Raw genomic sequence first — 24,576 nt, forward strand, 5'->3', positions numbered from 1 at the left:
GCATTTTCTGTAAAGCTGCTTTAAAACAATATAGCCTATTGTGAAAAGCGCTATACAAATAAACTTGAATAATATAAAAAATAATGTAGACATTTCATTAATTAGCCATTCTTACATTTAATTGCTAATTTTGCAAACATTTTAAACCATTAAAATGTTAACGTGGTTATGCCCTAAGTTGTAAATGAGCAAAACGCTCCTAATTTTTCTATGAAATAAAAGGGCAACCTTGACAGATGACCTTCTAGTCATTATTGCCATAACGACCCTACTGAGGACATCTGCTATTAGCTCCAGATCATCAACCTTTGCAAATGCAAAATTTCACAGCTTCAGAAAACTTTAAAGTCACCTAATGACACTAATAGACTGCAATATAGAGGCTGAAGCAGCTTGAGAACAGTAAAGGGATCCTGTCATCCTCAGATGTGATTTTTATTTTACTTTTTACTCGTCATTTTACGCACCATACTGTATGAACGCAGAGATGCTCTCTACTCCCAACCTCTTGCTACTGATTGATGTGTATGTTACTTGTTAACAGAGACCTTCAGGTTCTTTACAGTCTTGAAACAACCAACAAAACAAAAACACTATGAATGCAAAAATGAGACAGAATGTATTATATCTTAAAAAATATTTTTTATACATTTTTGTATACAGAACAACATTTCAAAGAGTCAGCAAGTAGAACATAATATACATTTGACAGACCATACATGTCTTTTGTGTAAAAAAAAGTATCTGAGAAGACAAATTTTCTTTTTTATCTTTTTTTTTTTTTTTTTTTACTTTTAATGTGATATAATAAATAATACCTCTTGCTGGGCAGCGGTTATTGACAAACCTCAGTAATAAAATACCTTAGGGATTAAAACTTAAACCTGAAATTTGTCAAATTTGTCTCTGATTATTACCCAAAACTACCTCATAATCATAGCAAACTTCACAACTGTACAAATATCACGCTAACCACAATGACAACATTTCTTTTCATGTCAATTCATGTCAGCAATGGAACAAGATTTTTTTTTTATTTAATTAAAGCTGAAGTGTGAAATTTTTGTAGTTAAATACTTCAATATGGCTAAACCCATGGCATGAATTTGGGATTGGAATACTCTATATGTCTGTCCAAAACAATGGCAGAACAATGGCAGTGTGATTCTGCAATTCTGTTTGGTGATGCTAGTGCCACAGAAATGACATACTTATTCACAATTATTTCAAGGTGCACTCTTTTTCTTTCCTCAAAATATACACAAAGTGAATGCATAGTACTATAAAAAATATATGTTTAAAATCATATATACTCACATGACATGAAGATCAATCATATCAGAGGCCTAAAACTGTTTTATTCTAGATGGAGAGAGTCCCCCCATGGGGGTCACCATGCTGAGATCACATGACCTGCCAAATACTACTCAGTTTATCTTATTAACTCCCTGATTTGGACATTTTCACTTGCAAAATAAATCATGACTGACTGTGAATAGCACATTTGACAATGATGGCATTAATAACTAAAAAATTAATACTCTAGGTGAGAGTATAAAGTCCGAGACCACTGTCATGTCCCCAGCGGAATTGCTTTTTTCTCAAAAAAAAAAATAAAAAAAATACTGAGTGCACCTTTAAAGTAAATCAAGGATTGCGTGTAACAGTGACATATCCTACCATACAAGATTTGACTTGAGGAATAAAGACAGATGATTCTGCATGAGAGACTAATGGTGGTTTTAAATCAGAGCACATAAACCCATCACAGTCACACTTCAGTCTCTGGTGGTTACCAACCACAGCTTCCACGAGTTTTTCACGGTCACTAACCGTACAATCGAATGTCTAACCACTGGCTGGCAAGTCTGAGTAAGGTAGTTTCCAAGTGTGTTGCTCACAAAGAACTTTCCAAGGAATCAGAAATCTCAGCAGGTCCTGTATGTTGGCCCTGAGGCATCTCAAAGGTTGTTTCAATGGGCTGTGGGTAGCCATGGCTGTGATTTTGACTGGGAAACATGGAGTTTGACCTTGCTGATGGGCGAATAACGTGATGGAGCTCTGGTCTGGCATGCTGGTCGTACTCTGGAACTGCAGGCATGTCAGTATTAAGAGGAAGATCTGGAATTGGCAGGAAGTTCTCAATGTCATCGTCAGCAGTAAGGAAGTCCATGTCAAGAACATCTGGAGCAGTGTGATTGGACATCTGCACAAATTCATACTGGAGAAAACCTTGGATCCCAGGAGAGTAGATATTCTGCAGCCAATCTGAGGTATCCCAGTAATAGCCTGTTAGAAAACCAGACAGTTTAACACATTTATCAGAGATGAAAAATGTGTTCAACTCATAATAATGTAGGTATTGGTAAACAGATTAAAACATTAGAGTCACTATACTGTAAATATTTATACGCTACTACCATTAAAATGTTTGGGGTCAGTTGGATTTTTTTAATGGTTTTGAAATAAGTCTCTTCTGCTCACCAAGGCTGCATTTATTTGATCAAATATAAACAGTAACATTGTGTATTATTACAATTTAAAATCACTGTTTTCTGTTTCAGTATATTTTAAAATGCCATTATTTCAGTCCATTATTTGCCATTTTAGTGTCACATGATCCTTCAGAAATCTGATTCGGTGCTCAAGAAATATTTCTTGTTGAAAACAGTTATAATCCTTAATATTTTTCCAGGATTCTATGATGAATAGAAAGTTCAAAAGAACAGCATTTATTTGAAATAGAAATCTTTTGTAACATTATAACACTTTTGATCAATTTAAGCCATCTTTTGTGAATAAAAGTATCAATTTTTTAGAACAAAACAAAACAAAAAAAATCTTTCTGAACCCAATCTTTTGAATGGTAATGTATATTGTCAAATCATTTACATTCTCACAGCTGCAAGCAGCTCCACAACAGACATGTTTCAGTAAAGCTCACATGTATCTTCAGACTATGGCATGCTTTGATAGTTCTGAGGCTCATTAATCTTAGACAGTGAGAAAGATCTGAGCACACTGGTTTAAAAGAGCTTGTTATAACTCCTCCGAGTTAAAGAAGATTAAACATCAAAGTACCCCTGAGATCGATGTCAGTGCGTTAGAGCAGAACTTGTTATAGGCAAGTCACGAGAACCTATCAAATTCACACAGTTGTTCAGTGTAACCAAGCTTGCTAAAGCAATGGAGCATGCACGAAGGGTTTGATAAACAACAACAAAACAGAAATAACCACTGTCATTCTCAAAGTACCAAAGCTCACAAGAATGTTTTCTTGACAAGTCAAAGAAAAAGAAAAGGACATTTTCACATTTTAAGAGTTTGAATTATACATTTCAAACAGCAAAATTAATCTCTTAAAATGTCCATGCAATTAAGTTGGTCAGTGCTTAACAGTGAGTAAATAAATAATCTGAAGTGAGTTAGAGAAACAGAAAGAATGATGATAAATATGAAACCACCAACATGATGTGAGATGTAACATATACTATATATCTACCTTTTTCTCACCATGTCAATCTATGTTTTGACAGGGTGTATCACTTTGGAGGCTTGTAAAAGTAAAGAATTAAACATCAGTCATCTTATTTTACAATTCTTTACTTACATAAAACTACAAAAGACCATGTGTATTAAACATAGAAGGCAGGTTGATATAGCCAAAATCTGATTCTGATAATGGTGTTCGGTAACTACATGTCTGTAAAGTCACTAAAAATGATGACAAGAACAGTTAGAATAGTATATCACCAAATTAATATTATTACACTGCTGTTCAAAACTTTGTGGGTCGGTAAGATTTGTAAAGAAGTCTTTTATGTTCACAGAGACTGCATTTATGTGATCAAAAAACAGTAATATTGTGAAATATTATTACAATTTAATCTTACTGTTTTCTATTGTAATATATTTTAAAATATAATTTATTCCTGTGATGCAAAGCTGAATTTTCAGCTGCGGTGTTTTTTCAGGATTATTTGATTAATACAAAGATCAAAAGAACAGCATTTATTTTAAATAGAAATCTTTTGTAAATTATAAATGTTTACTGTCACTTTTGATCAATATAATGCAGTATTCCTCAATAAAACAATTAATTTCTTTTCTTAAAAAAAAAAAAATTGACCCCAAACTTTTGAACGATAGTATAAGCACCACAAAGCTAAACACATTCTAGTCCAAAGGGAAATAGGAATTGATGACTAATATTCTGATTCTAATTAATTAATAACTGTGTTGCGTGCACAACACTTACACTGCAGTCTGTTCAGAATCTGTGCTTAGATTTAATCCATATGGGGGCTGAATTCATTATAGACACAGCAAAGATGTTGCAAGTTAATACACCGGTGCACAATATAAAAAAATAGATTATTTATGGAAAAATACCTATTTTTGTCAGATTTGAAAAAGTCTAAAGTATACAGTTTCAAACTTGAAATTTTTGGATTGTGCAACTTACTGTTGTCATCCGTGGCATCTGATTGGAGGGAACACGTGGACCGCAGCCCTCTATTGTCATGACAAAAGGAAACACTGTCGTCCTCAAGTGCTAAACAGGATGTCAAGTCTAGGACTTTTTCTGGAAGAATGAATACAAAGAAGAAACAAAAAAATAAAGAGCAATCCTGCAAAGGCCATAAGAAACGCTAAAGTATTCATGAATTAATTTCAAGAAAAATACAACTACAGTGTGTCTAAAGATGCACTCGGTAATGAGTTTTACACCTAAAAGAAATCTTAAATAATAAATAAAAATAAACGCTGATAATCTACATGGAGGCCACGTGATCACATGACCAGCCAAATAAATAGTACTTGGTTTTTACTAAGAGCACCCTTTAAGTCAGCATAAATGGTAGTTGCTTTAGACTTTTCTTCCCTACGACGCATATCTGAATGAAAGAGCTTCTTGAACAAGAAAAAAAAGAAGGGCGGGACTTTATTTTGTCCATCAGGAATTTATTGGATCAATGGATCATGTGGTTTGCTCTTGCTGTAATCTCATGTGAATGACAGGTTGTCCAGCCCTCGCACCAGTAAATGTCAACATTTTGATCAAAGATTACAAGGGCATATTCATTTAAAAAAAAATCATGATCTGCACAGATAAATCATTTATAAGAAATACCCCAATATTGCTAAAAAAAAAAAGAATTGTCAATTTAGATTTATTGACTTTAAAGGCCTCCAACTGAGGCTTCAGACTGCACTAACCATCATACTCCTCATCCCAATCCGACTGTTGTATGGAATCCTTTTCCGAGTGTGAATGGGATGCTTTGTGATGTGGTAGGTTAGGGGCAACACTGCACACAGCCACAGTCTTCCTCAGACCAAAGAGTGAATCTGGCGTAAAGCTACTGAGCTCAGGCACGGAGGCTCGGTTGTTTCGACATTCTCCAGGAATGCTAGGTGTGTAGGAGATAGGTCGCACTGGGACCTGCGGCGGGGTGTCCGGACAGGATTCTTTTCGAGCTTGGCTGTATACATTGGACCTCTGAATGTAAGAATCAACATCTTTGTACATATCAAGGTCTTTATCTCTCTTGCCAGCTTTGCAGGTTCCTTTCCACACTACTAAGACAAGCAACATCAAAACAAAGATGGCCGTTAGGAAGGCCAGGATTGCGACCAGTCCTCCAATCCAAGAGTTCCAGGATGAAGATATCAGTTGGTTCCTCACTTCTGTGCCTATCTCACACAGTCTCCCGCTGAATCCCACCAAGCAAGAACAGTTAAAAGATCCATGTGTGTTGACACAACGGCCGTCATTGAAGCAAGGCCTGTCCACACACTCGTCAACATCGATTATGCACCTAAAAAACAAAATGCTCTGTCAAACATTCTTAAGGAAAGTCCTACATATGTTCAAGAGGTTGATAATAACAACAGACCTTTCTCCTTTGAATCCCGACTCACACTCACAAATGGGTCCATCAAGACTGTCTATACACTGTCCACCATTTTGGCATGGATTCTCCTTGCAGTAAGGACCTATCTGACACCTGTGGTCATACAGAGAGATTTGGGCATACGGTAATTCTGTCCCACTGACAGATTTTATAGTTAAAATTTCACTTGTACAGTACATTGAAAGTGTAGTACCTTTGTCCTGAGTACTGGCCCCTGCATTTACAGTAGTAGTCCAGGTTATTCTGGATGCAGGTTCCTCCATACAAGCAGGGGTTGGAGTCACAAGGACTGATCTTGACCTCACAGTGAGTCCCAGAGAATGACGTATTGCATTTACAGACATAACCTGGGAGAAAATCAATGACGCAGCAATGCCATAAACTAGCTATACATATGGAGATCAGATACAGGTTTATCATCTACAGTGGGGTTAGAAACCACAAGCAAAAATGTAAGAAATAAAATGTAAGAAATGTCTAAAAAATAAAAAACATAGTTACATTGTAAAATATAAAGTCACAATTGTGACTTTATTTCTCAAAATTGCGATTACACTACCATTCAAAAGTTTGGAGTCAGTAAGATTTTTGAATGTTTTTTCCTCACCAAGTCAAAATTTGGTCAAAAAAAAAGTAAAAACAGAAATACTGTGAAATATTATTACAATTTAAATTAATGGTTTACTATTTTAATATATTTTAAAATGTTATTTATTCCTGTGATGGCAAATAGAAATCTTTTGTAACATTGTAAATGTCTTTACTGTATTTTTGCTCAATTTAAGCATCCTTGCTGAATAAAAGTATTCATTCAAGCCTTACTGACCCCAAACACTCACAATGTGACTTAATATCTCACAATGAGACTTAAAAAACGAGTCACATTGTGAAAAGGAATATAAAGTCACATTGGGAGACATAAACTCCTTCAAGAAATACAGTCACAATTGTGAGATATAAAGTTACAATTACCTTTTTTGTACCCTAAAGTTGGAAATGGGCTTCTATAGTTTTTCCCTCCAAAATTGTTTATTTCAAGATTTAAAAATAAAATTATTAGGCCCCACTGTACATTTCACTGAATATTTATCTGAATAATCAATATGAAAAGAATAATGAGCTTTTATATTAATACAGATACTGTTAGTATGGTATTTTCATTAATCTACAGTATGTGGGGTTCAGTCTACCTCCACTCTGCCTCATTAAGCAGCTCCCTCCGTTGAGGCAGGGATTACTGGAGCAGTCTGGAGATGGGAAGAAGACACAGCCAGGAGACACTCCCACCATGTCCTCAATGGCAACCCCTAATGGATCATTTGAGTCCAAGGACAGCCTCTGTCCATTAAACAGCACAGAGTCCATGCAGCCCTGTAGGCTGTTTGATACAGGCAGATTGCGCCTGAGTCTGGAAATGAGACGTTGAGCATGTCCACCCAGGACCACCTGTTCGCCCAGGTTGAGGCAGTGGATGGGACCAGGCGCGATGCCTGAAGCAGAATGGAGCTGATCCAGAACCAACCTGGCATGGTTACCCTTCACTTCAAGCTCTGCCATGTGCCACTGTCCATCATTTACCAGGACACTGTGCACAGAAACTGTGGCGAGACCCCAGCCGCAGTCAAACAGGAACTGCAGTCTGCCTCCAACTATCTGGGGAATACATACAGTCAGTATTAAGAAAATTATGTTGGTAAGTTGGTTTGCTGGTCTTCACTGGTTTAAAATTGTTTAGCTAGTCTTCCAGCCTGGCCAGTGTGCAAAATCGCTCTAAAACCATCATTAACCATGTAAAGCTTGACATGAAATAATAGTCATAGTTTCTACTTTAAACTAATCTAGTTTTAGTTCCTATTGGTTTCCACTGAACTTTTTTACATACATGGAAGTCAATGGGAACCAAAACTTTTTAGTGACCAACATTCTTTAATATATATACTTTTGTGTTTAACAGAAGTAAGAAATGTGTATATAACAACATGGAACAACATAAGGGTGAGAAAATGATGATAGAATTTTAATTTTTGGGTGAACTAGACTTGGTTTAAGTTGTTTTTTAGTAACACTTTACAGTAAGGTTTCATTAGTTAACTACATTAGATAACATGAACTTTTTCCAAGTTCAAAAGTTGTATCTGTTAACATAAAATAATGCAGTGAATATTTTTTATTAACTAACATTAATAAAGGTTAATAAATGCTTTAAAAATATATTGCTCATTGTTAGCTCATGTTAGTTAATGCATTAACTAATGTTAAAAAATAAGACCTTACTGATAAGTGTTACCTTTTTAAAAATTCTCTAGGGACAACTGGTTCAATTACGGTTTATGTATACATTTATGTAATTGTTTTCAAATTATATGAAAACAGGCAGTGATTTAATATTCTTTTATACCTCTAGAATGCTGTGGCCTGTTCCTCTGGCAAGCATTACTGTTCCTTCTCTTGAGAGAGTTTTTAACTTGAGCGTGAGCTTCACTTCTCTTGTGCTTTCTCTCAGGCGATATTTAATATAGCTGCTCTCACTAAATGTCATTGAAGATCCTCCTTAGAACATAGAGAAAAAGATAGTAGCAGAAATAGAAATAAAGGTAGTAGAAATAAAGTTAGTAGCACATTAATTAAAATAAATACAAATGACATTTAAGTTTGGATTATGGTTGCTTGTGTCCATTTTACAAACCTCTGGAATAATAAATGTCTTACTAAATCATTTTAATCCATGGAAAATTGTAGAAAATGTCATGCACAGAATACCCATACTAAAACGTTTCTACTACAATATCATTCTGCCCTACAAAGGCAAAACACAGAAACTACAGCAAACCTAAAACTATGTTTTCACACTTGGATTTCTTTGAATCTGAGCATAGTTGTGAGGTAAATGTAGAGTTACTGAGTTTTGCCTTTGGCTGCATTATTACCTAGTTCTGGCATGAAACTCTAGATGGCGCAGGCTGATAGGTCTTTAACTCATTTGGTAGCGATCATTATCTAGATAGCACAGCTGATTGGTTGCTGTTGCATCAGCAGCCAATGAACTGTGGCTCAACATTCAAACAAATACCGGTAGTGTTGCTGTTAGCAGTCTGCAGTGCGCTTTCAGAAACCCTTCACCTTCCCCAGCTCCACCTGTATAGATCTGCTACGGGGGTTACTGTAATTCACGTATGTTACATGTGCAGCAGCAGCAGGATGTCTTACATGCTCACAGCAATGTCTGTGAATGTATTGGCAGTAGAAAGTCTCGGTACTTGCTCTGCAGCAGCAGCAGCGTAGCAGATCTATTCTGCCAAGACCAAATACATAAACAGTGCCATATCCATTACCATGCCGATCTCTATTATCATACCAGTCTCCCAAGAGTTGTCATGACAGAACTAGTTATTGATTCTATAATAAAAATAACAATATTACAGAAATATTTTGAAAATTAGTACATGATTTGAAGAATATCTCATTTTAATATATTATGGTTTTCCAAGATAAATAGTACTTTAAGTTACCATTGTAATTTTTTGTAATTACAAAATTCTCTCGACTCTAACAAAAGAAGTATAGCACAAGTGCTTGTGGGAGTCAGAGATAATTAAATCTGTTAAGACATTCTCATTAAGGATATAATGAAGGATACCCATTTCTCTGAAGAAATTCACTTCTGTTATCTTGTAGTTGATTTACTGCTAAACACCTCATTGATCCTACTCAAGAGAAGCTGCCATTCTCCACATTAAGAAAACATACCCTTGTGTTAAATTGTGCGTGTAAACACTGCTTCACCTAATGATTAAATCTGCAAATAGCTGAACATTAACCCTGTATTATTGTACTTAATGAATGTGTGTTTACACTACACACTAAACGCTTGCAAATTGTTATTAAGTGAGCAGGAAACAATTTAATCTGCACCTGTGACCGCTCCTTAAGATGACACCGTCTTATTTGATAAAGAAATTAATTCACTGTTACCTGAGCATTTGACTTTGGCACCACCTGTGCATATGCAACTATGTTTGTCTTTTCCAAAGCCTGGCACACACTCATAGCCCTCTGGACATGGGTTGTTTACACAGGTGGTTTCATGCTTCAGGCACTTACTGTCTGAAAAAGTTAAGAGATTAAAATTCAAATTAAATTTAAGTGTACTTTACTGTATTGACATTATTGTTTTACATATTGTCAAAGCCTCAATTCACATAATAATATTAATAATATAATAATATTATTGATATTAGAACAATAGTGAGAATAAAAAAATGTAAATATTGTTTTTAAAATGTCACAGTTTATAACAGTCACATTGCATACCTGTGCACAGGCACTTGGCTGTTATGTTGTGTTTGGAAGTGACATAGCTGACACGGGCAGTGCTGAATGTGGCCATACTGGTCTGGTTAAGCAGGACAACTCGTCTACACATACTACCGGGACACTCAGAGCTTGAGCACTGACTATTCAAAACCCTCACTACTTGTAGTCCTGTCATCTCTTTGATTGCTGCTCTGGAAGAGTTGAGCTTCTGAGAGAGGGCTTCCAGCGAGCTGGCGCCTCGTCCTGGTTTCTCAAAGAACAGAAGAACATCCAGCCCGTCGTCAGTTTCCGCAGGCTGCAGACTGATCAACTGCATGGCACCCCTGCGGACTCCGGCTACACTCCGGACTGCTTTTTGGAAGCTTTTCCAGTGGTCCTGGATAAAATCCTCTGCAGCGATGCCAGCAAAGCCCACAGAAATAGAACTGTCCAGCATCTGCTCTGTGACCTGCAGCACATTCACTGTGACACTGGCTAAGGCTGAGAAACAGCCGTCACTGACTGAGACATTAAGCTGGTAATAACCCACATCCAAGCCTCCACGGGCCAACAATCTGCCATCCGTGCCAATGACAGAGAACAAGCTGTGTGACTGTGGCTCCAGACTGAATGTGAGCGTGTCATATTCATCTTGATCTGTGACGTGGACCTTGCCCAGCATGCCTCCTAAATACTCATCTTCCAAGATCATGATGAATACATCCAGAGAAAACACAGATGGAGGATACACACTCGCCTGTACCACAAGCACACTGACAGATGTGACTGATTTCAGTGGGGGACTTCCATTGTCAGACACCTGAAATCAGATCCAGATCATTTTCATTTTAAATTTGAAACTAAGGTAATGGTTTATAATAACTTTGTGTTACATTCTTTTATATATAACCTATAAATACATATAGTTAAAAAAACTTTTATCTAATCTATCTAAATATTGTCATGTTACAACATACATCAACTAATATTTTAAGCACTGAATAATATTTTTAAATGAAAACTTAATTAAATTAAACTCAAATAATAATATTTTTTAAAAAATACCATTCGGGGTCAGTAAGATTTTATAATGTTTTTGAAAGAAGTCTCTTCTTCTCACCAAGGCTGCATTTATTTGATCATAAACACAGTAAAAATATTGTGAAATATTATTACAATCTAAAATATCTAATTTGGGTCTTACTGACCCAAACTTTTTGAATGGTAGTGTAAATATAATATAAAATGTGACATAATAATATAAATTAAATATAAAATGTGTCTATAATTTATTATAAAATGACGTGTTTAATGTAAGCAAATTCTGTCCCAGGCATTTTGGATAGGAAGGCAGTAAAAGTGTTTTCACTTGCCTGCTATGGCACTTGTTCAACACAAGAGGGAACATTCAACACATGAATCTTTTAGAATGTATGCATCATATAACACAAATCTTCCACTAACAGGTGGTATCGATAAAGGAATTATGCATATTTTTGATTTAAAACCAAATGTATTTTTAGGTTTACATACATAATGCTGTTCTCAGCCTACAAATCAGGCTATAACCTTCTGATCATGCATGGTTTGTCCAATTCTGAGCCAAGGAACCCTGTCAAGAGCCCAATGTGTTTACAGACACTGGGTTAAGTACCTTGTACCTTGTATTTTTTTATGATTTTAGACACTTTTTTGCTTTAAATTATTTGGTTGCCGAACCTGATTTCACCAAGTATGTTCCACATCTTTGTTGATCCAGGAACAATATTCCAATCAACCAATCATATTTGAGGGACAAGTTTACAGTTTATGTCAAGTTTAGGTTTACAACAAGGGTTAAGTGCTTCAACATCAGTGTTATTCACATATCATTTCCCTCTGATTTTAGGGATAACGTATGGATAGGGTTATGTTTAGGGGTAGGGATATGGTAATGATTAAATTTGTAGACAGGAATGTTGTTCCATGATCAACAAAATATGTTGACCCAGGAACACGCCTAACTGTTGCACTCTATGAGTGAGGTTTCTGGTCCTCTGGCTATTTGTGAAGGACCCACAGCAGGCATCTGTGAAGTCCATTTTGAGAAACGCTGCTTTAGAAGTACCCTGAAGGACTGCTACACAACAAACAAATGAACAAAGCTCAGTTCTCACCTGCACTTGGAGTATGTGTTGGCCCTTTCTCAGCGGTCCAGCTGTCTTTACCACACCCTGCTGGTCTATGCTGAAGAGGCTTGTCTCATCACCCTTCAGAATACTAAAGGAGTAAGGGGCCCCATTTTGGGGGAATCATTGTCTGTCATATTGAGCTGTAACACACTAGCCCCTGAAGGCAGATTCTCCTACCGAAGAGAGAAAGATACCAGAATCATTCCAACAGGTCTGAGAGATTACACCATCACCTCTCACTGAGAGCTCAGGTATGGAGTAAGGAAAGATTGTGTAGGATTTAATTTGCTCTACTCTACAGGAGAGTGTGGTCTTGCCTGGATGATGAGACTGTAGTTAGCCTGAGAGAAGACAGGAGGATTATCATTCACATCAGACACAGCTATGTTGATTACAGCGCTGTCGGACTTGGGGGGATTTCCACTGTCGGAGGCCAGCACGGTCAGCATGTAACTCGCTACCTAATTTAAACAAGAAGAAAAAGGTAGAAAAGATGGAGTCATCCTTGGCTTTTGCAAAGGAATTAGAAACACTGTTATTAAAACCTGTGAAGATCAAATCAAAGCCCACCTTTCTGTAGGTAAGGGGAAGATGTTATTCAAAAAGCATTACCTTTTCCCTGTCCAACTGATGGGCAAGTCGAAGTTCACCACTGACTGCATCCATGATGAAGGGACACGTTTGGTTGTTGTTCTCAATGGAATAGTGGATTTGGTTGTTTAAATGCCCATCAATATCATTTGCTAGTACCTAAGCAAAAAGGAAAAGATCTGTTTATCTCACATAAACTATATATGACACATATTTCTAAATTGGTTTAGCAACACAATCAAAATACCATTTCATCATTTTAATTAGATTGATGCATACTGCTCACACAAAACTTGCCGGCACAATGCAAGGGTGTCTGGAGTGGTTGTCATGCAGTTATGCAGTTATAAACAGAAGCTCAACCGAACCTGAATGAAGCGCAAGAACAAACCTCTTGCAGAAGCTCAAACGTGCTGTATACCACGAAAATGAACCTCATTGGTTCTCACACGTCAAGCGAACATGCTTGGGCTTCTGATGTGCGAGTTGATGAATGTTTATATGTGAATAAAAGCCTAAATTAAAACAGTTCTTCATATAAAGCGATCGTGTTTCTTTAGAAAATTTGGACTAAACCGCTCAAATCATATGGATTAGAAATTTTTAAAGCATCAAAGTTTCAATAGCATAGACTGTCTATGGAGGAACAGAAAGCTCTCAGATTTCATCAAAAAGATCTTCATTTGTGTTCCGAAGATGAACAAAAGTCCTACGGGTTTGGAATGACATGAGGGTGAGTAATTAATGACAGAATTTTCATTTTTGGGTGAACTATCCCTTTAATGCAAACATATGCAAAACACTTACCGTCAGCACTGTGCTCCTGAGTCTGGTGTCCTCGCTGACTACAGCCGAGTAGATCTTCTGGCTGAACACAGGGCTGTTGTCATTGATGTCAAGGAGGTGAATGGTAACAGTAGCTGTGTCACTGAGCGACTGTTTCCCTCTGGTGGTGGCCTTCACTGTCAGGTAGTGCTGTGGAGACACCTCATAGTCCAGCGGCTCCATCACAAAGATGTCACCTGCAAACACAAACATTCACTAGATCCCCAAATCCACAGTGGAGTCCTCTTTCAGTCACACTGTCAGAGGGGAAACTGTGTGTATGTGTGTCACCTGTCCGTGAATCAATTCGGAAAGCTCCTTGCTCGTTGCCGCTGGTGATAGAGTACGTTGTCTGGGAAGTAATTTCCTTGTCCCTGCTTGCAGCAAAGACATTCAGAAGCTTAGTTCCTACCATAACATCCTCAGGAACTGTGGAAACATAGTCCCTGCGCTCAAATGTTGGTGGATGGTCATTAGCGTCCAGCACTGTCACCACTACAGAGCTGAGAGAGGAGAGTCTATGGGGAGAGCCCTGGTCTGTAGCACGTATCCTCAGCACATGCATGGCCTTCGTCTGTTTGTCCAGGGACCTTTCTAAACTGATAATTCCTGAGCTCTCCTCAATTGAAAACAGACCTTCAGCAGAGTCCTCAAACGAGTAACGTATTTTTCCATTTATCCCTGGAGATAAAGAAACAAGAAAGAGTATTAGGGAATGTCAGTTCTGGAGGTCTCCATTAGATTTCTAACAGCTGTATTTGATTTGTGGCAGCATGGGACTCTCTGATGTGTAGGCTGGGAACAGGTTGTTGTTGGTGGAAGAAGGCTGTCTGAGAGTAGTTTTATTTTATGTTTAGTTCTCAGTTTCCTGTAATGTTGTTTTAGTTTTCACATTTCTGTGAATCAATTCGTTTAAAGTGTTCATTTCAGCAAAAATCTTTGAATCCACTGAGTCTTTAAGTGTTCACAGAAGTCCCCTTTCCCTCCTTTCATTTAAAGCCAGAGTTTTAGCAGAAATTGTTGAATTCTTTGTCAGTGAACAACAGGGGCGGAGCCAGACATTGTAAACATTCGGGGCTTAGCCCAAATCTATATTTGTCCAATGACAATTTAATTTTCCGTTAACAGCTTTACTGTCATGAAATGAACTTTATAGTAGTAAAGTTCATAAAATGTACATTGTTTCCCACAGGAATTTGCAAAACTTGCAAGACATGTACCTGGACATTATGACAGTAATATCCATATATTGTAACAAATGCACTGTAAAATAAATGAAAAATTTATTAATAGTTACTTTACAATACAGTATAAGGAATTTAAAAATACTTTTGTACTAATTTTTTTCACTTGCAAGAGATAAACCCTTGAGCTTTTATTTTGATCACCAGATCACCAGCTGATCGCATGAGCAAATGTGTGCACTTCTCTTTAAAACACGCAGCATAAACAGACTGTATATATACTTAATCGCTGTCTTTTGCTGTTTTATAAAGGCACAAAGCCTTATCACGGTTTCGATTTTAGTTCATTGGCAAAATACAACGTTAGAGACCATTTAGGCTATGTATGTTTTGAATTTTCGGTTCATTATGAAACAATGGCGGCATAGGGTAATTAATGGGAAACACTGAATGAATGTTTAGCTGACAAATGTGCTAAAGTTGTCATATCAGTTGTTATATCATAACAAAAACCCTTCAACCGGACCGAACGAGAGTCTTGAGGCCTGCCGCTGCTCTGAGTGAGTGACGGGAGCCGTGTCTGTGTACAACTGCGGTGTGCGTGAACTCGCTGTCGGAGAGAAGAGAGAGAAAGCGCTGCAGGCATCGGTGTATGCTGCAGAAAAGCGATATTGAACTGTTTAACATATTTTAATAGAGAGATTAGAAAAATGATATTTTGACAGCACTGTTAAGAAACCTCAAACCTGAAAGATTCGGGGCTTTTGGAAAAACATTCGGGGGTCCAGCCCCCTTAGCCCACCCCTAGCTCCGCCCCTGGTGAACAATATACTGTTAACTCTGAACAAAATACAATATACTATACTCTGTGTTTAAATTTTAAAATGCCAGTGCTGTGGCACAGTGGGCTGTTTAAAGGGTTAGTTCACCCAAAAATGAAAATTCTGTCATTAATTACCCGTCTTCATAACGTTCCAAACCCGTAAAACTTTCGTTTCATCTTCGGAACACAAATTAAGATCTTTTTGATGAAATCTGAGAGCTTTCTGTCCCTCCATAGACAGCTACGCAACTGAAACTTTGAAGCTTCAAAAATCTCATAAAGAGATCGTAAAACTAATCCATATGAATTAAGTGGTTTAGTCCAAATTTTCTGAAGAGACTCGATCACTTTCTATGATAAACAGTTTGAATTTTTGAATTTTTTTACATATCAGAATGCTGCTTTAAAGAGCTCGAGCATGCAGATGACAAAATTCAGCACACGCGTAAAACAAACAGAACGTTATCGTCCACTAGTGTGAATGCTAATATACTTATTCTTATAGTTATCTTTATAGTTATCATTCTTTAGTTTGAATGGGCTTTAAGACACTCTTCCTCACTGCTCAAATACATAAAACATTTGCCTTTTCATATAGTGTTTCTTAAGTAAAGAAAACGCTAAACTTATTCAAACAACCAGTCCATTTACCCTTGCATTGCAAACAAGCAGAGACTGTCTAAAATGTGTACGGCACTTCATTCAAGATTGAGGCAGGGTGGAGTTATGAGGTTTTACTGACAGTTTGAGGATCCAATTGGGTTACAAGGTTTAGTCATAAGTTAAATATTTGCAAAACCCACAGACAGGGTTTTGCAAAATTTAAGGGCGACAAATAGCAATGATTTATGAAAACAACTGATGAAATATGAAGACACAAGGTTTCTGCCCAACAGCGATTACATTTTAAATTTTATTTATATAGTAATTGTCTTACAGTATTAAAGCATTAGAGTGAAATAATAATAACAATCATTAAAAAAATATATATATATTTCTCCTCATTGCATTATTAAATTTTGCATTTACTGTAAACAAGAGAAGCAGCGACCTGTGCTGTGATTTGTGGTATTGTAATTAAAATTACTCCTACTTAATGACAAAAATGAAGTCTAAAATAAAAAGACACATTGCTGAAAAGAGTAAACATTTAAAATTTAGACCTAAATTGGGTAGAAGTGGGCAGAAGAATGTCATTATATCATTAAGTCATGAGTGGGTTGAAATGACAACAATCTGAGGAGAGTGGCAGGGCTTGCAATGAATCCCAAGTGATGCAAAAATTAGTCTGTTCCTCTAGTCTAATCTGTTTCATGACATAGTGAGGCAGGGTGGCAGAAATATGATCTAATTGCTTCTTGTTGGGTTAATTTGCAGTTTATATACAAAACATACTTGTTCATATGCTCATTAGTGCAATGAGAGCAGACCTTGTTGTTGGTGTCGCCTGGTCGTCCAGCCTAATTGCCTCTGACTAATTAACGCCTATGAAAATCCTATGATGACAGCTGAGTGAATTGGAATTAATCACTTCACAAGCTCCTCTCCAATCAGCACATACTCATAAACACATCCTGTTGATGATAATTCATGAAAGAAACACTAATTACAAGACATCCACCTGGCAGTTGTTTACTTTAGTTTTTTGTGGCCACAATAATGTTAATAATAAAAACAGACGGGCCTCCAAGTGACCAGAAGCTTCGAAGAGTAATGATGCGGCAGAGATCATTACAAAGGAGACTGGGATCTCGCCATCTTCCAGTAGTGAGACTGAAGTCCGAATGGACAAAAATGATTGAAATGTTACAAATTTGAAGTCAAACAAGCATCAGGCAATGTGCTTGAGATGTCAAAGAAGAAAAAGTGATCTGAACTTTACTTACAAGGCAGAAAATGTCAGATTATTTGTACAAAATTAGAGTGTGGACTACTGCGAGAAAGTAATTGTTTAACTTCGCAGGGAACTAAGACAATTATGCACAAGGAGTGAAGATCATACAGTATTCATATGTTACATTGTCAGTGAACGCTACACGCTGAGTGAAGACGAGAGTGATGAAACGCCACACAGAGCACAGACTAATAACTACTAATGCAAAAACTGCTTCAATCAGGTTACACTGCTGGAAACAACTACTGTACATTTAACTACAATCTAACAAATTGTTCTTCATGATTGTATGAGGGAATTTGCAAAAACAAGGTTACCAAATAATAGAAATGGTTGCTTATGCTGAAAAGTTGTTCATACCAATATCTGCATCGAAGGCTTCTAGTCGTGCCACGTACGTCCCAGGTTGCGTATTCTGAAAAATGCTGACATGATGTGGGTCAGATGTGAATTTGGGGGCGTTGTCATTAACGTCATCAACAGTGATGACCACAGAAGCTTGGCAGAAGCGATTGCCTCCATCCACAGCACGCACAGTTAGGTTGTACACATCTGTCGTCTCTCTGTCTAGGGTTACCAGCGTTTTTACTACACCTAGAAGAAAAATACAAAAATGTAAACTATAGTTTAAAAGTTTGGGGTCAGTACTTTTTTTTTTTTTTTAAGAAATTAATACCTTAATTCAGCAAGGATAAAGGATACAGCAAGGACAATAAAGATATTTATAATGTTACAAAATATATCTTATAAATACTAATAAATGCTGTTCTTTCTTATTCATCAAGAAATCCTGAAAAATTGTATCACAGTTTCCACAAAAATATTAAGCAGCACAGCATTGATAATGATAAGAAATGCAGAAAATCTGCATATTTGAATGATTTCTGAAGGATCTTGTGACTCTGAAGACTGGAGTAATGATGCTGAAAATTCAGCTTTTCCATCACAGAAATAAATTACATTTTAAAATCTATTCAAATAATTAAAAAAATATATTTTAAATTGCAATATTTCACAATATCACTGTTTTTACTTATTGAGCCTTATCCAAATAAATTCAGCATTAGTAAGTATAATGAGTCTTCTTTCAAAAACAAAAAATCAGTAACACTTTACAATAGGGTTCATTAGTTAAACATTAGTTAATGTATTAACTAACATGAACTAACCATGAGCAATACATTTGTTACTGTATTTACTAATCTTTGTTAATGTTATTTAATGAAAATACAGTTGTTCATTGTTTGTTCATGTTAGTTCACAGTGCATTAACTAATGTTAACAAGATTTTAATAACGTATTAGTAAATGTTGAAATTAACATTAACAAAGATTAATAAATGCTGTATAAGTGCAGTTCATTATTAGTTCATGTTAACTAATGAACCTTATTGTAAAGTGTTACCAAAAAATCTTACTGACCCCAAACTTTTGAACAGTAGTGTTTATTTTAATACACTAATATGTACTACATGCCAGCAAGAGAAGGATGGGCTCCCTCTGTTGAGTTTTGGTTCCTGCCAATGTTTCCTTTTAATCCTGCTTACATCTTAAGGAGTTTTTTCCTTGTTACTGTCATGCTTTGACTTGTTCACTTAGAGTTGGATTATTGGATTATTCTATGTAAAGCGGCTTTGGAACAATATTGCGAAAATCGTTATTCACATTGAACACTGAATGCTTTAAAAAGTCAATAACGACCAGGACTGATAATCACAAGATTGTGGACTTGAACCTGGCAAGGAGTGATCAATGGGCTACTGCCATTATGTCCTTGAATAAGATACCTAACCTCTTGCTTTAGATAAAATGCAGACTAAATGACTATATATTTCCAGTTTGCTTATTTTACCTGTTTTGGTGTCAACTGTGAATGATTCAGCTCCGCTGCCACTCAGCTGGTACGTGAGTTCCGCATTTGATTGGATATCTGCATCAGTGGCTGAGACTTGAAGAATTTGTCTTCCTACAAGTGCATCTTCTGGAACACTTTGCGCATACACATCCTGAGAACAAAAGTGGATTTCAATTTAAAGTGACACTGCAGAAATGGGTGTTATCTAAACATGTGCGTATTCATTAAAAGTTCTCTGCACAGTCCGAGCTCAGGGACTATTGAATATACACATGCCTTTTCACAAACTGGACTGTTGTCATTTGCATCAAGGACAGTGATCTCTACGGTAGCCTTTGTCACAAAGGTTCCATCGGTGGCTGTGATGTGTAAAAGATAGAAATCTCTCTCCTCCCTGTCCAAGGTTTTGCTGACAGCGACCACCCAAACACCATCTGTGTGCTTCACATCAAACAGACCCTGCGGGTCTCCACCTGAATATATTAAACAAAGAAAAACTTTGGTCTAATCAGAAATATTTAATAAGGAGATTAGCAGTCAAATCATCATGCGTTTAGCATCATTCTAAACAGCTTGGGGAATAATTGTATTTCTAGCTGCATACAAGATACTAATCAGGCGATGTAATGAAACTGAGGACAATAACAAGATGCTCTGAATATCTCTAATCAGCGATGGTATAATACAGAACACTCATATACATATCATAGATTATTCATAACATCCAGCAATTAAGCTTGTGACATTAGATCTGTAATTTCTTTGTGACTAACCAAAGGTTAATAAACACCTCACAAAATTAGCATGTTGAAATGCCAATACCAGTTTCTTTAGAGGGATAGTTCACCTAAAAATGAAAATTTGGTCCATTTCTCACATAAATCTATCATATGGCTTTAGACAAAGGGTTTTCAAACTGGTCCAAGGAGCCGCAAGGGAATTTTAGGAGGCCAAGAAGGAAAACATAAAAGAAAATATTTTTATACTATGTATTTTTAGGATTGTAAAAGTTTAAGATATTTATTAAATATGTTTAATGCAATATAATTTTGAACATTACTTTGCAATAATATATATTGCAAAAAGCACTTTACAAATAAATCTGAATAAAATGAACAGAACTAAAAGGTTTCACTATTTTATTTTTTTGCTTTTAGTATAGTGTAGTAATATAGTAATATGATGCATACTATTTAACTCACACAGTATAAATGGATCTTAAATGAAAAAATATATATAGCTGCCTTTATATTTAAGCAAATGTTGCTTTAGATGACTTATCACTTATCTGAAATTTAATGCACAAACTCTATGAAACTGTATTATACGTTTTTGATCTTGACATTCTCTGGTCACCATTTTGATTTCATTGTATAGAAAAGAGCAGTCTGGACATTCTTCATCTTAAGTACCTCTTTTTGTGTTACAGGAACAAAAATATCTCAGGGCATGAGAGTAAAAAATGACATTCAAGTGTATCTCTTTAATCTTATTACTCTTACTAGTTTCATTTTGTAGCATGGACAGTGTACCTGTGATAAAACAGCTGAACCTCCTGTTGACCTCCTCACTGTCAGAATCAGCACAGTTGAGAATGGTGACAACTGTGCCTGGTTTAGACTCGTCTTCTCTCACAGTACCTTTAAAAACTGCTTCAGCAAATAATGGAGGATTGTCATTTGTGTCCAGAACTGTCACTTCTACAACAGTAGTGCCTGTCATATGTAGCCCTTGGGCTCTGTCCGTGGCCACCACTGTGATTCGATATTGGTCTGTCTTTTCTCTGTCTATCTCTGTGAGGGTGGTTATCCAGCCCGTCTCACTGTCCACTGCAAACATCTCCAGAACATCAGGGTGCTCCTGGATTTCATGCAGAGTATAAGTGACCTGACCATTTAGCCAAGAATCCAGATCAGTGGCCTTGACCTGCACTACAGAAGTCCCTTCTGGTAGGTTTTCAACAATATATGACTGGTAGGGGAAGGACTCAAATTGTGGGCTGTTATCATTGACATCCTTGAGATGGATACTCACATCTATAGTTGAGACCATTTCCATGTCATCTTCAACATCTCGGACCTGCACTGCAAGCTGATACCATTTGATAGTTTCATAGTCTAGTCTTTTTGTGAGTGTAAGCTTTCCAGTACTGCTGTCAATAGCAAAGACTTCATCTTTGTTACTCTCTGGGGTGTTCCCACCAACAAGGCTGTAGATCACGGACCGCTCACTCTGGGCTTGGAAAATATCCATCTCAGTTCCGACAGCCAGGTCTTCTGAAAGCTCCAACCACAGTGACGGCTCTGCAAACTTTGGGATTGATGTTTCAGGGGGAACTATTCTAATTGAAACAGGAATAATAGATTGCTTTGGTGGGTTTCCAGAATCTTTAGCCTTCACAAAGAAGGAATACAGGCCAGTTTCCAGTCCAATTAGACTATCCTTTGTGACAATCACACCACTAAGTGGATGAATTTCGAAGTGCCCTAAATTAGAGTCAGTAGTGTAAATGATATCAGCATTACTTCCCTCATCTTCATCTACTGCAGATGTTTTGATCACTGTTGTACCGATGGGAGCATCTCCTGGCACAGTAACTTTATATTCTGAGAACCTGAATTTGGGTGAATTGTCATTCACGTCAGAGAGAATTACAATAACAGTACAAAAGCCTAAGCGCCCGCCTCCATCTTTAGCCATTAAACTGATGCTAATCACTTCCTCTTCTGGGTTTTCTCTGTCAAAACCCTCTACTGTGTGAATCCGGCCATCGTCATTGATGGTAAATTTATCCCTAGCGATATCATTTACAATAAAGAATGCCAATTGTCCATATATCCCTGGGTCATCGTCAATGGCTTCAACTTGTCCAACCAACGTACCAACTGGAGAGTTCTCAGGGAGCTCAATAAGATACTCATTCTGGGTAAATGATGGGCTGTGGCTATTCTCACCCATCACATAGATTTTTGCCTCAGCAGTACTTCTGAAAACACCATCGGTTACTGACAAAATTAAGCTGTAGAAGTGCTCAAGAGACTGTCGACTGATGTTGGCAATCACAATTTCTCCACTTGACGCATCAATTGCAAAGATATTGTTGTCATTTCCAGACAAAATAGCATACTCCAGCTGACTGGTTCCACTGCTGTCAGCATCATATGCTTTAACACAGGTCACAAGCTGCCCTGGAGAAGAAATCTCACTTATTGTGGCATTATAAAGCTGCTGTGCAAAAACAGGTGGGTTGTCATTAAGATCAGTTACATATATGATTACTTGGACCTCAGCAGACAGCTGAAACGCTCCACCATCAATAGCTTTTACAATCAGTTCATGCTGCAATTGGGTTTCATGGTCCAATAGTCCTGCAGTCCAAATGACTCCACTCTCAACATCTATTCTGAAATGATCTGAAGTGGCTCCATCCTTTTCATACAACTGATAAAACAATACTGCATTGCTTCCTGTGTCAGAGTCCATGGCTGCCACTTGTAACACAGAGGTTCCAGTTACAACAGATTCAGAGATGCTGATGTTATACACTGTCACTTCGAATTTGGGTGTGTTGTCATTGACATCTTCCAATATGATATCTACAAAAACATCAGAGTTGGCCCCGGTTAGACAGTCTGTCGCCTGGACACTCAACCGATATGCGGGATGAGCCTCATAATCCAATGGCTGGATTACTTCAATGAGTCCCGAATTGAAATTAATGTAGAACTGATCGAATGGGTTTCCTTCACTGATGCTGTAGAACATACAAGGTCCTGCAGATTGATTGGCCACGACTTGAAGTATAGAAGTACGAACTTGCACATTCTCAGGGATTACAATCTTGTAAAAAGGTCTTTCGAACACTGGTGTGGCTTTGTTCACCACTGAAATAACTACCTCTGCATTTGAGAACAGCGGTGGGTTGCCTCCATCTTGCGCAGTGATGTTAATGACGAACTTGCCAATGCTTTCGAGCTCTAGAGGTCTCTTAAGAGATATTTCTCCAGACGGGCTTACTTGAAAATACTTATCATGCCCTTTCAAATAGTACGTAACCTCTGCATTTCTGCCAATATCTTTGTCCACGGTGGACACCTTCGTGAAAACTGAACCCATGGTTTTGTCGATCTGAACAACGGCGCCATAGGGCTGATCTACAAAGACAGGGGCATTATCATTCACATCCTCAACGTGCACTCTCACAAGCATGTGGGCGGTTCCATTTAACCTTGACTCTTTTGTAACTTCCACAAAGATTTCAAACAAATCCTGCTCTTCGCGGTCAAATGGGATGCCTGTGGAGAAAAGCACTCCAGACGTGCGTCCTATTTCAAATTTGTTGTTAGGGTTGAGAATAGAATAAAACAAAGGCTCATTAACTCTATTTTCAACTACAGAGAGGATTGCGAGGGTCTTCTTCTCTGTTGAGCTTTCTTGCACATAGGCGGTGACAATTTCCTGAGTGAACTTCAGATTGTGACCTTTATTATCTTTAACATTGACTTTCACAGTTGCAGTGCCAGTAAAACTTCCATCAAAAACCCAGACTGTCAGTCTGTACCTGCTCCGCAACTGTGTAGCATTTTGCACAAAAATATCACCTGAAGTTGGATCAAGCAGGAATTTTTTCCCTATGTTGCCATCTACAATTTCAAAGCGTAGTTTGGTGTCTGGCAGCAAGTCCTCATCTGTAGCCTTTACTGTTGTCACTTTAACCCCTTTGTAGGTTGGAAGGAGGAGTGTTGTCTCATATGAATCCTGAGTGAATTTTGGAGCACAATCATTTACGTTAATGACATGTATAGTCACATTTGCCGTGTTTTGAGCAAACAAACGTGGCATCCCAGTGTCATGGACCTGAACTCTGAAGTTAAACACCTTTCTCTGCTCATAATCCAGGTTACTGAGAGTTTGAATAGCTCCAGTCCCAGAATCTATAGAAAAATAGTTATGAGCGAATGGCTCCAAAATTTCATAGACAAGCCTGGCGTTTGAGTGCTGATCAGCATCTGTTGCACGACAA

General features: G+C 37.3%; 1 protein-coding gene across 1 annotated transcript in view; it reads right to left on the minus strand.

The window, feature by feature from the left end:
- Nucleotides 1-509: 509 nt before the first annotated feature.
- Nucleotides 510-24,576, minus strand: part of fat1b (FAT atypical cadherin 1b) — a 39,974-nt gene continuing 15,907 nt past the window's right edge. The window contains 19 exon segments of the mRNA XM_051860907.1: nucleotides 510-2,289; nucleotides 4,466-4,585; nucleotides 5,221-5,822; nucleotides 5,901-6,011; nucleotides 6,112-6,265; nucleotides 7,109-7,571; nucleotides 8,317-8,468; nucleotides 9,891-10,022; nucleotides 10,230-11,031; nucleotides 12,368-12,498; nucleotides 12,501-12,555; nucleotides 12,700-12,843; nucleotides 12,995-13,132; nucleotides 13,781-13,995; nucleotides 14,090-14,479; nucleotides 18,060-18,293; nucleotides 19,551-19,704; nucleotides 19,830-20,026; nucleotides 21,086-24,574. Coding sequence (XP_051716867.1) covers nucleotides 1,898-2,289; nucleotides 4,466-4,585; nucleotides 5,221-5,822; nucleotides 5,901-6,011; nucleotides 6,112-6,265; nucleotides 7,109-7,571; nucleotides 8,317-8,468; nucleotides 9,891-10,022; nucleotides 10,230-11,031; nucleotides 12,368-12,498; nucleotides 12,501-12,555; nucleotides 12,700-12,843; nucleotides 12,995-13,132; nucleotides 13,781-13,995; nucleotides 14,090-14,479; nucleotides 18,060-18,293; nucleotides 19,551-19,704; nucleotides 19,830-20,026; nucleotides 21,086-24,574 — 8,075 coding nt within the window. The 3' untranslated portion in view covers nucleotides 510-1,897.

This window comes from Ctenopharyngodon idella, chromosome 14 (assembly GCF_019924925.1).
Source record: "Ctenopharyngodon idella isolate HZGC_01 chromosome 14, HZGC01, whole genome shotgun sequence".
Taxonomy (NCBI): domain Eukaryota; kingdom Metazoa; phylum Chordata; class Actinopteri; order Cypriniformes; family Xenocyprididae; genus Ctenopharyngodon; species Ctenopharyngodon idella.